This window comes from Arachis ipaensis, chromosome B05, assembly GCF_000816755.2.
Source record: "Arachis ipaensis cultivar K30076 chromosome B05, Araip1.1, whole genome shotgun sequence".
In the NCBI taxonomy this organism is placed as follows: domain Eukaryota; kingdom Viridiplantae; phylum Streptophyta; class Magnoliopsida; order Fabales; family Fabaceae; genus Arachis; species Arachis ipaensis.
The window spans coordinates 127,354,852-127,372,231 of NC_029789.2; the positions used below are offsets into that span (position 1 = coordinate 127,354,852).

Sequence of the window (17,380 nt, forward strand, 5' to 3'; positions counted from 1 at the left end):
GTTCAAATTCCAAAAATTTTATATTTTTATAAACTTAAGAATTTAAAATGGAACAATAAACGATTTCTAAAAATTCATTAAAAATTAATCTTTGACTCATTAGCATCTAAAAAATCATTACCGAAACTTTTGATATTGAAAAAATTAATATAAAGCATAATCTTCCAAGGTGACATAGGACTATAGGAGTTAAAAATTGAATTTTTTCAGAGTTAGAAGTAACAGATAGTTATACAATATAAATGACCCAACCGTATTTAATTATACAATATGTAATTTGAGAAACAATTAAAATAATAAAGTATAGGGCAATTTACTTAAATAAATAAAATGGACATCAATTTTACCTAATTACACATTTTTGAAAACCAAGACACAAATGCATTTTTTCATGAATCTTTAAATTTATTAAAAATGCAGATTTTCTGGAATTTGAACTAAAACACAAAAATTGGATTTCTATTCTTATTCGTTTTGATTTTTTTGATATTTTATTTGAATCCAAATGGAGGTATTTTCTTATTTACATTTATATTTTAAAGTTAATATAAAATAAATAAACAATTATATCAATAATCTGTACAAGTAGTAAATCGAATCAACTATATTCGATTTACATGTATATGTTGCAGAAGTAGTACATCAAATCAAGTTAATTCGATTTATCATTGATATAACAGATATATAGTAAATCAAATCAAGTTGATTCGATTTACCATGTGTTTCCATTATAGCGTAAATCGAATCAAACATTGAAAATGTGCAAATCGAGTTTAATTGTTTCAATTTGCATAGATTTACTTTAGGACATGCATGTAAGCTAATTCACTTTAAAAAATTAGTGTAATTTTGATCCGCAAATAATTTATTTGTGTAAAAATTTTCTTATATATTATATGTAATATATGTAAAATAATTAGCAAATTGATTAATAATATTGATTATTTTTTAATTTTTATTTTAATTTATGTTATGTATGTGATTATAGTTATTTAAATTTTAAAATTTAATTTTATTTGTTAAATTTTAATAATTATAGAGACGGGTAGAGATGTAACACCCTACCACATAGAGCCTTATGGTTAAGTCATAAAAACAGAGGTGGCGAGGTATTACGACCTCTAAAAATAAAATTTAGTATATATAGTGTGAAAAATGTTTATAACTAGGAGCCTTTGAAGAAAAAGGAGGTAAAACAAAATCGTTAAATTGAAAAGCGCAACACTCTGATCGATAATATAACGAAACAGATAAGGGATAAACTAACGCGAGTATATAAACAAGAGAGTACCAAAAATACGGATATCAAAACTCAAGACTCGGTTTGCGAAGATAACCGACCCAAGCATAGAAGTATACATACATACACACACACACACATATATATATATATATATATATATATATATATATATATATAGTAAGGAACCCAAAAGAAACCCGAAAGACAAGTTACAGAACCTGTTCTCCAAAACAACCTCTAAGAGGAGTCAAAACAGTATATATGTATATAGTGGAGATAATAAGTATCTAAGTAAGTACATAAAACCAAAATAAAGTCTCGAGAACTAAGGATCTTCGCTAATCCAGAAGTCTCCAGCATGCCTCAGCGAGGAGCCTCACGACCTGCATCTGAAAACCACAAAATCCGCATGGGTAAGAAACGGAAGTTCTCAGTATGGTAACAGTGCCCACATATCTAACATGTAATATCCTGGAAAAGCCGAAGGCAATCCTAGAACTTCCAACAGATAATCAAAGCTTATAAATAGACTAAACCCTAAATGGAACAGGCAGCTAGATAAAGATCTTCAGTCTAACTAACCTCCCCTTTTCAAATCCTTCGAACCTCCCAACCGCCATCAATAATTTGATATCGCAAACACAATTATATCAACAAGGAAATGCACAAATAGGAAGCAGATACGACAATTAGACAATTAGCAAGTATTATGCAATCAATTAGGCATTCCAAACAATTCACATATAATGCATATGATGTATACCTGTCCTAGTGGCTGATGAGTCTCATCTATCGGTTATAAAGCCAACCCGACAAGTCCTGGTAGCTAACCATTGGACTGTCCCTTTGTCGTGCAACCCCAACTCGAGTTATTCTCAATCATAATTATCAATACATATACACAACACCCACACTGGTGTTTATCACGGGGGCGAGCTCATCCAGAACTTTCACAGTGTCTGGCCACACTTATGACATAGGATCAGCAGAGTATCGAGTCTCCACCTGGAGCACGTGGTGGCTAGCCACTACTTTCACCCAAGAAAACTCGTATCTCAGATAGTGGAAGTGAAACATTCACATTTCATTCAATAAGCATATATGCAATCATACTCAGCCATAATTCAATAGTAGCTCAGCCATAATTCGGCAATAACTCAGCCCTTCGCCTCATAATACAATCCATAACCAGCCAATTTATTAACAATCACAGCCCTTCGACTCATGGCATATAAAGCACTTCCACCATCATCATCAACACCCCATACAATTATCTTTAGTCATAATTCATCCATAAGTTACCACATTTCCTAGCTTCTTCCCATCGCTAGGCATACCATAAGGATTTAGGACATAAAGGGTGAGAACGAAGGCTTAGAAGTCTAAAATTCGGCTTTGAAAACTCAAAAATTAGTTTTTGGTGAAAATGGGGTCACGCGTGTGCGTCGCCCATGCGCATGCGTGGAAGGCTGAGAAAGTAGAGTGACGCGTGAGCGTCGCCCATGCGCACGCATGGGAAGTAGAGAACTCACGTGGCGCGTGCGCGTCAGTCACGCGTACGCGTGGGTGTGTTTTGTGCTCCTCACACAAAACCAGCACAGTACCAGCGCAACTCTCTGGATTTTCTACTGGGCACTTGCATCAATATAGCGACACGTACGCATCGGCCAGGCGCACCGTGGGAGAGTAAAAAATCTGAGATTGACGCGTGCGCGATGGCCACGCGTGCGCGTGGGATCACGACTTGCCAAAACTTTTACTAAGTTAAAAAGCTGCAAAATTCCAGTTTCAAACCCCAAACTTTCGACGGGCATAACTTTTTCGTTTCAAATCATTTTCCATCCTTTCTTCAAACGGCATAAACATCTCGGATCCAATTTTATTTATAAATAAGTTTGAGACAAATCAGGGATCCGGAGACCAAGTTATGCTCCGTCAAAGTAGACCCAAAAATTACATTTTCATACAAACCCACAAAATCACATTTTCAAAGCAAACCAATTTCAAACTTTTTCAAAACTAACCAAACTTACCAAAAATCAACCTCAAGGCTCCTTAACTCAAATGTTAATATTTTTATCAAATTCACAATCCACCATCCCACCATTTTAATCAATCTCAATCAAATAACTCAATTTCAAACACAATAGCGTGTCATATATCCTTTCTCATCCCAATTTCCAACAATACCATTTTCATCAACCATCAATACATACAATCAATATCATCCTCACCATCAGCATGGTTTCACCCACAATTCAATCTCAATCAATCATTAAGCATATATCAAACCATGCATATCTCTCATGCATCATACCGTCAAAACATCAAAATTCATTAATCACGTACATAACCACACAATTCATCTCACCCAATCAACAACATCAATAGTTCAAATCCTATCTTAGGGTTTCTAGCCTAAGTTTTCACACCACATTACATTTTAGATACAGGAAACCGAAACTATACCTTGGCCGATTCCCCGCTCAACCCGGAACACCTCCAAATCACTTTTTCACAAGCTCTCAAGGCTTCAACACCTCTAAGAACAGATTTTTAACACACAAAAGCCCTTTTTTCCAAACTTTTCAAGACCTCAATCAAGCTCCAACACACATATATACACTTTCTAAATTATAATACCACATTCAAACATACCCACTCAATACCCAAACATCATAAACCAATAAATTTCACTAGAATTGAGAATCTTACCATACCTAAGGATCAAGGAGACAAGATTAAGCCTCTCCTTCAAGCTAGTTAAATCCTATAACATCAAAAGCTCACAAATCTCAACATTTTTCACCCAAAATTTCAAAATTAAGGCTGGGATTTCAGAGAGGAAATCGTGGCTTACCTTAAGAACAAAGTTGTGAGTTTTGTAGAACTTGACGCAGTGAACGCGTGGCCGCAAATGGTGCGGTAATCGGAGCTCCGAATCAAAAGTTATGGTGATTTGAAGATCAAGTAAGGGTGAGAACTTTGGAAGAGTGTTCTTCCCCCTTTCCTTGCAATTTCAGCTTTTTGGGGTGGTGTTTGCTAGGTGCCTAAAAAGTATTGCCTAATTACTAAAATAGGTAAAATAATTAATTTTAAATTTAAAAGTATAAAAGTTAAAATTTTAAATATTTTAAAGTTACTATAAAAAGTAATTTAGGCAAAAATTAGGCACCAAACAAAAGGCACCATAGAATTGGCCTTTTGGGGTTTAAGAGAGGAGAGAGAGTGCTGTTAAGGGTTTTAGGTTGAGTTTGGTTGGGCCAAGGGCCCAATATGGATCCGATTGGCCCGGTTTGACTCGTTCGGTCTAATCTTCGGCCAATTTCTTTAAAATTAGCATCAAAATTTTCGTTTTAATTTTCTCTATCATATTAAGCCATAAAAATTACATTTCTAATTTTCTAGAATAAATTTTAATTTATGGGTTAATTAGTCATTAATTAACCGGATTTTACAAGAGACGGCCTAAAATTCAATTTTGTACTACTTGCTAATAAAAGTGGGGTGGATTCTATGTTGGTTATAGAGACAAGGATGGGGTTTTGGTATCACTTCACGGGAATCGGTTAAATTTCTACGAATTTGAATTTAATAAAGGCATCTACTTCAATTAAGATGGCAAAAATATCTTCCTAAAAACATATTTGTTTAGTCATACTTTTATGAGAAAATGTAATGGTTTAAAAAAAATAGCAACACTTTTAGATAAAAATAACATTTATAATATACCAAAATCAAATTTTACCGTTCAACTTCTAATGGTCAAAAGAAAGCATGTTCATATGAAAATAATTAGAATCTTTATTAGAATTATTTACCTCTAACAAAATGTCCTCACTTACTAAGGTGAATTATGTTATTTTATATGTTGAAAATTATTTCTTTTTGAGAAAAGGACAAATAGGTCCCTGACCTTTTGCTCCGCGGACATTTTCGTCCCTGACCATTGAAAAATACTTTTAAGTCCCTGACCCTCACAAAACTTGGTCGGATCAGTCCTTCCGTCCAAATACTTCCGTCAGACACAACGGAAAATGCTTGTCACGCGTACACGTGGGTCACGCGTACGCGTCGCTTGGAAAACTTCCCTCTCACGTGTACTATAACACCCTACCACACAGAACCTTATGCTTAAGTCATAAGACAGAGGTGGCGAGGTATTACGACCTCTAGTAATAAAATTTAGTACATATAGTAGTGTGAAAAATGTTTATAACTAGAAGCCTTTGAAGAAAAGATAAAACAAAATCGTTAAATAAAAAAGCGCAACACTCTGATCGATAACGTAACCAAACCGACAAAAGATAGACTAACGTGAAACCATAAACAAAGGAGTGCCAAAGATACGAATATCAAAACTCAAGACCCGATTTGCGAAGATAACCGATCCGAGCATAAAAGTATACATATATAAGTATAAATATAGAGTAAGAAACCCAAGGGAAACCCCAAGGATAAGCTAACAAAACCTGTTCTCCAAAACAACCTTTAAGAGGAGTCAAAACAGTATATATATATATTTATTTAGTGGAGATAGTAACTATCTACATAAAACCAAAATAAAGTCCGGAAAATCAAGGATCTTCGCTAATCCAGAAGTCTCCAGCATGCCTCAGCGAGGAGCCTCACGTCCTGCATCTGAAAATCACAAAATCCGCATAGGTGAGAACACTACAAAAATAATCACTTTTAGCGGCCATTTATTTTGCTTTTAGCGGCAATAAAAATAGCCGCTAATACATTTACCGGCAATTAGACATTAGCCGTCTTATGCTTCGCCGCTAAAAGGTTTTAGCGGCAATTATAACATTTGCCGGTAAAAACCTTTTTAATGGCCGCAAAAAGTATATAAGTTTTAGCGGCCATTTTTTTGGCAATTTATATGGCCACTAAAAGTAATTCTAATATTGCAATGTTATTCACTTTTAGTGGCAATTACTATTGCCGCCAAAACCCATTTTACCGGCAATTTATATGGCCACTAAAAATAATTCTAAAATTATGTTATTCACTTTTAGTTGCCATTACTATTGCCGCTAAAATCTTAAAACTTTTTTAATTATACTCACTCTTTTAGAAATAACAACCTATCCTTTTTCTAAAATTTCAAATTTTTACCAATAATTATTATTATTGTACATAATATAAATATACTAAAATTAATTATTACAAAATAAAATATTTTATTAAAGGTTTAATTACTCTGTTGGTCCCTATAGTTTCACCAAATTTTTAATTAGGTCCCTATACTTTTTTTCCTTTCAATTGGATCCCTATACTACTATAATTTTGTAATTAAGTCCTTCCTAGTATAAAAAATATTAGAATTAACTGAATATTTATTCGCAAATTGAAGATATTTATAATTAAAAACTTAATTAAATCTTTGACCGCATGCATTTTGGTAAAAATATTATGTTAATTTTAACATTTTTAACATGAAAAGGACGTAATTACAAAATTAAAAGCAGTGTAGGGACCCAATTGAATGGAAAAAAAGTATAGGGACCTAATTAAAAATTTGGTGAAACTATAGGGACCAACAGAGTAATTAAACCTTTATTAAATTCAAAATATTTATACAAAATTTTCTCTTGAAAAGTAATAAAACATAATACAAATTTAAACAACATAAATACTACAAGAAAAAAAGGATTTAAGAGTAAATCTACATTATATACACAAATTGTTGAGGCATGTAGGAATTGGAAGTCTTAGCCACAATCTCTTCATTCCCTTTGCAGGGTCTGTCAGAACCAACTCAGCCCCGAAAGCCAACAGAGTGATTCTCCTTTCGAGACTCATTGAAGCAGGCATTGTAATTTTGACCTTGTAACCCTTGGCTACGGCCATGAAAGCTAATCCGATGCCAGTATTTCTACTTGGTTCAATCAGAACACTCTTCAGCAAAATATGACAAGAGCCACATGCAGATAAGAAACAAATCAGATCATACATCTAAATAACCAATACTATCTTCCATCAATCCACATCCTAGCTAGTTCTGCATCTCAGTTTTAACAGAAAGTAATAAACAGTAACACCATTCAATCAAAGCTAAAATTACTTCCAAGCTTGAACAAATATCTTTATGTTATAGAAGCTTTTCACAGAACATGTATTTGAATTTGGGCTTACGTATATAGTTTGTTCCCTCATGATAACTGTATACGTCAGAATTAAAGTGATGGTAGTGGAAAAAAGAAAGTAATAAAATAATGCTCAGAAAAACTTTAGCAATCCCTTCTCCCTGCCCGACCCTTATTCATTGCACTCCCTGTAGCCAGATAAACCTATACAAGTTAACTATAAGAACTTGCTTTTTACAACCTAAAATTGTTGAAAAATGAGTGTATATTATTATAAAAACTATGCAGATTAAAATATATGTGTAAATAAAGGACTACTTAGTGTTTGAAAACTTTAATTTATACATATAAAAAATTTAAAGAATCCTAGAAAATATATAAAGCATACAACTAATAATATATGCCTTCATTACCATTATTATTGGACCAAGTGAAGCTTGAGGGACGATATCAGCTTGTGAGAAAGATGGAATTTGAAGAAAAGGATGTCACGGCCTTAACTCCTACGGCAAATTGGTAAGAGATTAGACACTCTCTTCTCTGTGGAGAAAAAAGAGGTTTTAATGACCTTGTTTCAACATGTCAATACGCATGTTTCAAAGCAGTAAAATGAAAAGCACTTGTTTTTCTTTTAATAGCAAGTGCTCAAATTTCAGAATAAATTGAATAAAAAGAGAACAAACTTACAAATACGAATTCCATCCCCAATCTTTTCCAACCGATGATGAGTACCCTACTCTGTTCAGGAGTTAACAATTAATCAATCATGCACTTCTACTCCAATAAAAAAATTAAAGGCAAATAGGTGCTTATTATATAAACAGTGTATAGATTATTAGATCCCCCCATCTCCCCCAAAAACAGCTCCTTAGTTCGTCTTGATCATTTTCATACTGATCCAAATGACATGTCAAAGTAGGTAAATATATTGTCTCCTCTCTTTTTTTCTTCACCCCTTTGTACACAGACAAGGCAGCCTATCCTTATCCAACAAAATTAAATTCTCCCATATGGGTTTCCTTTTGAAACAAAAAACCTGATGCTTGAAATTCAAAAGATAAATACTGAGAGAAAAGGTCAACTATAATAAGACAAGAGGGGAAGATACCTATGGAACCAAGGGCAATGCCAATGATAAGCAAGGCAACGGTGGTATAAGGGACTGGTGCATGCTATAATAAACTATTTTAATGATTAAATTTTCAATTTAAGGATAAAAAAAGAAAAAGAGGAAAAGGAATATCCTCCAATAATTAAATGAAGCAACAATATCAAGATTTGACAATAGTAGAGTAGATTCAATGAGCTCCATAGCACGTGATTTTGTAGTCTCAATCTGGTAATATCCCACAGCATACCAATAGCAAATCAATTAAGAGGGAAACAAATTGTCATGATTAAAAAAATTATGAACTTAAAACATACCAATTACCAAAGAAGAAGTTTGTCTCCTCCAAGAAAGGCTCTTGGTTTTCATATCCATTGCAAAATCATTTACACTATTGACAATACCATTCACTGCAGCTAAGTCCTGCTTGGCATATCGGCAATCTTGTGTCACAAGTCAACGCGTGGTACGAATTTCTCTGTGAGACGTTGTTGCCTCTGAAGAATCACATTATTTCCAGGCGTATCAACAATTGTCATCTGTTTTAAAAAAGAATGTAAAATAATTACTCAGAGCACATACAATTAGATAGAATATATTATGTAAGTCTATAATATAAAAATTGTGATATTCGTACAGGACAAGGAAGAAACAGAACAGAATCAAGAAATTAACCGGCTTACTTCTTTCTCATTAGTAGTTGGAACAACTCCCTCTTTCAGGTATCTTTCCCCAAGAAGTGCATTAATCACCGTTGATTTACCGGAGTTGAATTCACCCTGAAATATATGAGAGAAAATGTATAATACCATGTCAAATAACTAATAGCATTCTGTAGGATTTGATTTCTATGTCTATCTGAAAAATCCATATAAAAGCTAGAAGAAACACGTCACTCAGCTAACCAAAAGCATTTTGCATTGTTCTATTTATAGGCAAAGCTCCAAATCAAATGAAGCAAAGCAAACGTGTTTGAAGTCTGCATAACAATTTTATTTCAAGTTTTGTTCATTTTAACTTCAATTACATAATAAACTAGTTAGCTATAGTAATAATAAACTTTCCTATTCAATTCAATCCTATATGCTACCTTTATATCTTTTACCTATTATTAGGATAAGAAACAATGATTTGCTTTTAAGAATTAAAATAAAAGTACAAAAGAATTATTACACACAGCAGCAGAGGATCAATTGAACATATAAATTAGGAATATATATAACACCTTATTCTTTCTTGTAATAAGCTTTTACATTTTCATGACTCAAACTATATTGCAAGACAAATATTAAGTTTACAAACAATTGAATAAAAATTTCATGATTACACAAACCCTAAAATTGAAACTTAACATACACTAAGATAGAGACTCAAAGGAATAAGCATAAATGTTTACCTTGATTTCCTTAGATGGATGAAGCATTTCGTCGAACAGGTCAGATGCATAAAGACACAAATACAAAAGTTCAACCAAAATACAATTTCAATAGACAATTTTTGGGCCAACAATTCTGACTCCTCCTTCTTCTCCAAGACTGAACCAAGCTCCTGCTTTGCAGCCTCCAACTGCTTCATGGCGCGGCCAAGCTCCGCTTCTAGCTGCCGTTGGTTTGACACCAGCTCAATGAAGGCAGTTTTGTGCTTCCTGAGATCAGAGGAGTGTTCCTGAGCTTCAAGCTTAACAGATTCTCTCAATTCTTCTGCTTCCCTTTCAGCCTTTACAAGATTTTCCTCCAACTCCTTCCTCTTCTGCTCCCCTTCTTGAATCACTTTGTCCCTGGACTCCAGCAAATCCTCTATTTCCTTCAATTTCTGGCTCATTTCAGAGACAACCTCATCCTTTTTCTTTTCAAACACTCTCAGCTCATTCATCAGTGCCCCAATGTGCTCCCGAAGTTTTCGCCTTTCTTGCAACCAACTCTGCTCCTGTGTAGCAAAGATCCCCACAACTTTCTCATTGGCCTTTGCATCCTCATGCCTCATCTTCTTGAGATTCTCAATCTCCCTCTCAGCATTCCTAAGCTTGAAGACCTATATTCTTCCCCATCCGAAATCCCTTTCTGAACCTTCCACACAATCAACCCAAGTACCTGTGCACTCCCTTGGAGTATGCTGTCACGAATTTCACTCCATTTTTCAACCTCAACATGTGGTTTTGTGAGTGCTTGGAGTGCAAAAAACGCACAAGAAACACCAAAATACATAGGATACATAATATCAGTGTCACTCTTCTTGTCATACCCAAATCTATTATCCAAGACAGAGAATCCCTTATCCTCTGCCATTACTAATTACTATAATGGGGTTTTGGTTCTCCTTTGCCTCTCTGCAACTGTGAAAAGAAAAAAACCAATAAGAAAACAACTATAATTAATGAAACTGAGTCCTACATTACATTAAAACTCACATGATTTTTGGCCATAGATAGATCCCAATTGATTCAATAATGATAGACATATTTGACAGTACAATAATTGAGTTTAAAACAGCAGATGCCTAATGAAAATGATGGGAGACATTAGTGTGTGTCTAAAGCAATAGTTTCCTTAACACAGGATTCAAGAATGATCTTACTTACATATTTTCTCCCCTTCTGAAACTGCAACTAGGCCTAGAAAAAGTACTTGACTGGATCAGTTAAGTCCACAAGTCACACCAAACAGAAAAACTCATGTATATTTCATCTGGACTTTGCATGATTCAATTAATGGTGCACTTTTTTGGAGGGTTAAATTGACTCTGATCATCAATCTTGAGTTAATAAGAAGGGAAAGGTGTCACATGTTGTCACTTCACTCTTCTTTAAATCCTCATTATTCTGTTCTCCACTTTCATTTACAAAAATAATTATAATTATTTATATTAATTAAAATTTCAAACTCAGACACAGGGGTGTTATAAGTCATAGCAATATTAGGGACTACAATATATATAATGCAAGGACACTGTAGATCACTGCAAAAAGAATTAAGTGGGACTATGTAATTGGACTCAAAAACTATCTATTCTTCACTTTTTATCAAGGTCATAATTTTTTTTACCATTGACAGAGACGGCTACATACAATAAGATAGCATTAGCCAAGAGCTTGGAGAACATATAAAATACAGAGCAAGAATGAAATTCAAAACTGATAACAAACAAAACAGTAACCAATAGAGGAGGAGATTATAGATTAACAGAATACAAGAAACAAGGCTGGAATTAATATGTTCCAAAGTGAATATCCCCTACCAAAGTGAATATCCCCTGCCTTAATATGTTCTTTTGCCTGAAGGACTGTCTCCTTATATGCTTCAGGTGCCATGGTTGACATCTTTAAAGGAGGACCGAAATGGTGAGTATGCAAATTCACTGAGCCTCAAGCCAGCCTCACACTAGCAAATCCAAATTTCAAATTAATTTCTCCTGGAGCATAAAAATCGGCGCATGATGATATGCAAGAATGGATTAGTTAGCATGAATCACATAAACCCTAGAAAATGAGAATTTCTCAAATAAGGAACCACAATTGAATAAGAGATGGATGAAAAGGTTACTGAGGTGCGAACTGAAACTAGAGATCATAATGTATGACAGAGGCGGCGATAGAAACCACCACACGAGGCTACAAGCCATCGACAGAGACTGTGACATGAACTAGCGACAACCAACGCAGATTGAGGATGAGGTGGTGGTAGCCAATAATGTTACTTGAGTCGTTCGGTGTAGAACTTGGTGTGAGGAAGAGGAAGAGATGGCGGCAACGGTGAAGTGAAGAGGTTGCGATAGCAAAGTGAGGTGATGGAGGCACTGATACAGTAAAGAGGGATGAAATGTGAGAAATGAGAAAATGGCTTCAACGGTGAAAGTGATATTCTTACTACAGGCAAAGTTAATAATTAGTTAGTGGCCATTTATGTAATTGCCGTTACAAATGAAGTATTAAAGGCAATTATTTATTTGCCGGGAAAAAAGTCATTTAACAAGAGAAATTATGGCTATATTAACATGGCCGCTAAATATTTGTCGGTAAAGATTAAATTTTTTGTAGTGAGAACCGGAGGTTCTTAGTATGGTAATAGTACCCACATATCTAACATGTAATGTCCTGGGAAAGCCGAAGGCAATCCTAGAACTTCCACCAGATAAATCAAAGCTTATAAATAGACTAAACCATAAATGGCAACTGACTAAAGATCTTCAGTCTAACTAACATTCCCCTTTCCAAATCCTGCAGACCTCCCAACCACCAGCAGTAACATAATATGGCAAACATAATTATATCAGACAAGGAGATATACAAATAGAAAGCAGATATAACATTTAGATAATTAACAGGTAATATACAGTCAATTAGGCAATTCTAAACAATTCACATAATATGCATACGATGAATGCCTGTCCTAATGGCTGATGAGTCTCATCTGTCGGTTATAAAGCCAACCAGACAAGTTTTGGTAGCTAACCATTGGACTGTCCCTCTGTCGCACATCCCTAACTCGAGTTATACTCAATCATAAATCATAAATCATATCCAACACCCTCACTGGTGTATATTCACGGGGGCGACCTCATCCAAAACTTTTAGTGTCCGGCCACACTTACGACATAGGGTCAGCAGAGTATCGAGTCTCCACCTGGAGCACATGGTGGCTAGCCACTGCTTTCTTCCAGGAAAACTCGTATCCCAGATAGTGGAAGTGTAACATTCACATTTCATTCAATACGCATATATGCAATCATACTTAGCCATAATTCAATAATAGCTCAGCCATAACTCGGCAATATCTCAGCCCTTTGGCTCATAATACAATCCATAACCAGCCAATTCATTAGCAATTACAGCCCTTCGGCTCATGGCATACACAGCACTTCCACAATCATCCTCCGTGTCTCATACAATGATCCTTAATCATCATTCATCATTAAATCTCCCCTTACTTCATCCACAACTTACCACATTTCCTAGCTCCTCTTTATTGCTAGGCATATCACAAGGATTTAAGACATAATAAGTGAGATCGGAGGCTTAGAAGTCTAAAATTTGGCTTTAAATACTCAAAAATTAATTTTGGGATGAAAACAGGGTCACGCGTGCGCGTCGCCCACGCGCACGCGTGGAAGGCAGCAAGATACAGTGACGCGTACGTGTCTCCCACGCGCACACGTGGATGTGAGAAAAGCCAAGTGACACCTGTGCGTCAGCCACGCGTACGCGTGGGTGCGTTTTGTGCCCCAGGCACAAAACTGGCCGGCACAACTCTCGAGAATTTTGACTGGGCAACTGTTTTAGCTCATCGACGCGTGCGCGTCGGTCACGCATATGCGTGGGTGTGCGTTCTGCCAAAAATTTTACTAAGTTAAAAATTTGCAGAATTCACAGTTTTAAACCCCAATCTTCCGACGGGCATAACTTCTCCATTTCAAATCATTTTTCACCCGTTCTTCAAATAAACATCTCGGATCCAATTTCATTTCTAAACAAGTTTGGCATAAATCGGGGATCCGGAGTCCAAGTTATGCTCCGTCAAAGTATGCCCAAAAGCCACATTTTCATACAAAACCACAAAGTGCTATTTTCAAAACAAACCAATTCCAACCCTTTTTAAAATCAACCAAAACATACCAAAAATCAACCTCAAGCCTCCTCAACTCATACATGAACATTTTTACCAAATCATAACCTACAAATCCATCATTTTAACCATTCTCAACCAAGTAACTCAACTTCAAAACACAATATCATATTATACATATTTTCTCATCCCAATTCCCAACAATACGATTTCCAATCAACCATCAATACACACAATAAATATCACCCTCACCATCAATATGGCTTCACCCACAATTCAACCTCAATCAATCATTAAGCATATATCAAAACATGCATATCTCTCATACATTCTCCCATCAAAACATCAATATTCATCAATCACATATATAACCACATAATTTATCTCAACCATTCAACAATATCAACCCTTCAAAGCCTATTTTAGGGCCTTTAGCCTAAGTTTTCACACCACATTACATTTTAGATACAGGAAACCGAGACCATACCTTAGCCGCTTTTCTGCTTAACCCGAAACACTTCCAAATCACCTTTCCACAAACTCTCAAAACTTCAACACCTCCAAAAACATATTTTTAGCACACCAAAACCCTTTTCCAAACTTTCCAAAATCTCAATCAAGCTCCAACACACATATAAACACTTCCCAACCACAATTATCACATTCAAACACAACAACTCAATACCCAAACATCATAAACCCACAAATTTCACTAGGGTTGAGAATCTTACCACACCCAAGGATCAAGGAGATAAGATTACTTTTCTCTTTCAAGCTAGTTAGGTCTTATAACATCAAAGAGCCCAAAATCTCAACACTTTTTCCCATTAAATTCGAATTTAAGGTTGAGAAAACTGGACTAATTTCGTAGTTTACCTCAAAAACAAAGTAGTGGATTTTGTAGAGCTCATCATGGTGAACACGTGGCCGCAAACAGTGTGGTAATCGGAGCTCCGGATCAAAAGTTATGGTGGTTTGAAGATCAAACAAGGGTAGAACTTTGAGAGAGTGTTCTCCCCCCCCCCCTTCTTTCTCCATTTCAGCGTGTTCTTAGGTTTAGTGAGGAGAGAGAGTGCTTTTTTAGGGTTTTAGGTTTAGTTTGGTTGGGCCAAGGGCCCAATATGGGTCCGGTTGGCCCGATTTGGCCCATTCGATCCAATCTTGGGCCGATTTCTATAAAATTGGTATCGAAATTCTCGTTTTAATCTCCTCTATCATATTAAACAATAAAAATCACATTTTTGGCTTTCTTGAATAAATTCTAATTTATGGATTAATTAGCCGTGAATTAACCGGGTTTTAAATTCTACCCATCTAATTGGAAATTTTGCCCACAAAATTCAAATTCAATTACCTGAGAATAAGTGCGGATAGTCAGTTCGCATCTCCGACTCAAGTTTCCACGTGTGCTCTTCAACACCGGCTCGATTCCATACCACTTTAACTAACGAAACTTCTTTTCCACACAAACGTTTGATACTTGTATTGTCAATTCTGACTGGAGTCACTGGAAGCGTCAAATCTTCTCTTAACTGAACCTATTCAGGTTCTAACACATGGCTAGCATCAGAAGTATATTTTCGAAGCTGCGACACGTGAAATACGTCGTGCAGGTTCAAAAGGTGGGGTGGTAGAGCCATCCGATACGCCACCGGTCCAACTCTCTCCAGGATCTGAAACGGACCAATGTACCGAGGATTCAACTTCTTTGCTTTAATCGCCCTACCTACTCCGGTGGTTGGAGTAACCTTAAGGAAAACATGGTCTCTTTCCTCAAATTCCAAGGATTTCCGCCTCTGATCAGTGTAACTTTTCTGACGACTCTGCGCAGTGAGTATCCTATCTCGGATTTTCTTAACTTGTTCATTAGTCTCAGCTATCATCTCCAGCCCCAACAAGCTTTTCTCCCCAGCTTCATACCAACATAGCAGAGATTGGCATTTCTTCCCATACAAAGCCTCATACAGAGCCATTCCGATGCTCGCATGGTAGCTGTTATTGTATGCAAACTCTACTAACGGCATGTATCAATTCCAACTCGCCAACTGATCCAAAACACAAGACCTTAACATATCTTCTAAGGTTTGGATCGTCCTCTCAGATTGACCATCTGTTTGAGGATGGTAAGCCGTACTCTAGCTTAATCGGGTTTCGAAATCCTTCTGAAATGCACCCCAGAATCTTGAAGTGAAACGAGGATCTCGATCAAAAATTATCGTAGTAGGCACACCATGAAGTCTCACAATCTTCTTTATGTACAAGCGTGCTAACTCCTCAAGAGTGTAGTTCATCTGAATGGGTAGGAAGTGAGCCGACTTCATCAATCGGTCCACAATCATCCAGACAGCATCAAAACCGGCCCTATTCCTTGGCAATCCAGACACAAAGTCCATCGCAATGCTCTCCCATTTCCATTGCGGAACATCTAAAGGTTGAAACGTCCCGGAAGGTCTCTGATGTTCAATCTTCACCTTCTGACAAGTTAAGCACTTTGAGACGTATTCCGCCACATCATTTTTCATACTCGGCCACCAAAACATCGCCTTTAAATCATGGTACATCTTAGTACTCCCCGGGTGAATAAAAAATCCGCTTTTGTGTGCTTCTTTTAAGATATCTTACCGCAAAGTGCCAACATCTGGCACTATGATCCTATCCTTGAATCTCCATAGCCCATCCTGATCCTCCGACATTCTCCACCGCTTTCCTTACTCAATAGATGGCAACACCTTTGGTAACATGTCATCGTTTTTATGAGCCTTTAGGAGTTTAGATTTAAAGTCACTTGAGATCTATAATCGACTCAAACACAGGGTTTCAGACACTTCTTGAACACCAATCTTTAGACTCTCGAATGCTTTGAGCAACTCCTCTTCTCGAAGCATCATCCAAGCCGCATACAACAACTTCCGACTTAACGCATCTGCCACTACATTTGCTTTCCCCGGAAGGTAATTCAACTCAAAGTCGTAGTCCTTCAGTAACTCCATCCACCTCCTCTGCCGCATATTAAGCTCTTTCTGATCAAAGAAATATTTCAAACTCTTGTGATCAGAGAAAACTCAGAACTTAACCCCATAGAGGTAATGCCTCCACACGTTTAACACAAACACAACCGCAGCAAGCTCCAAATCGTGCGTAGGATAGTTAACTTCATGTGGTCTCAACTGTCGTGAGGCATACGCCACTACATTACGATGCTGCATCAGCACGTACCCTAGACCCTTTAGTGAAGCATCATAGTACACCTCAAATGGTTCGTTCAGCTCAGGTAACACCAACACAAGCGCGGTGGTCAACTTTTGCTTCAACGTTTGAAAGCTCTCCTCACACTCAGGAGTCCAAACAAATGGCGCATCCTTGCGGGTTAACTTTGTCA

At 36.4% G+C, this 17,380-nt stretch overlaps 1 protein-coding gene across 17 annotated transcripts; it reads right to left on the reverse strand.

Annotated features, from left to right (window-relative positions):
* On the reverse strand, positions 6,782-12,326 carry LOC107644077 (polyamine-modulated factor 1-binding protein 1-like). Of its 17 annotated transcripts, none has more exons than XR_002363576.1 (9): positions 11,678-12,326; positions 11,022-11,271; positions 10,851-10,939; positions 9,840-10,775; positions 9,127-9,222; positions 8,761-8,982; positions 8,023-8,073; positions 7,749-7,875; positions 6,782-7,147 (listed from the first exon to the last, which is right to left on the reverse strand). XR_002363576.1 is itself a non-coding variant. In XM_021124482.1 (4 exons), exons 2-3 carry the CDS (start codon positions 10,424-10,426, stop codon positions 9,192-9,194), a joined length of 618 nt encoding a protein of 205 aa, XP_020980141.1. In that variant the 5' UTR covers positions 10,427-10,775; positions 11,678-12,319; the 3' UTR covers positions 8,925-8,982; positions 9,127-9,191. The 17 variants fall into 17 exon arrangements, 1 of the variants encoding a protein (XP_020980141.1); XR_002363577.1 differs by having other exon boundaries at positions 11,022-11,054; positions 11,678-12,323; XR_002363587.1 differs by lacking the exons at positions 10,851-10,939; positions 11,022-11,271 and adding an exon at positions 8,444-8,671 and having other exon boundaries at positions 7,749-7,838.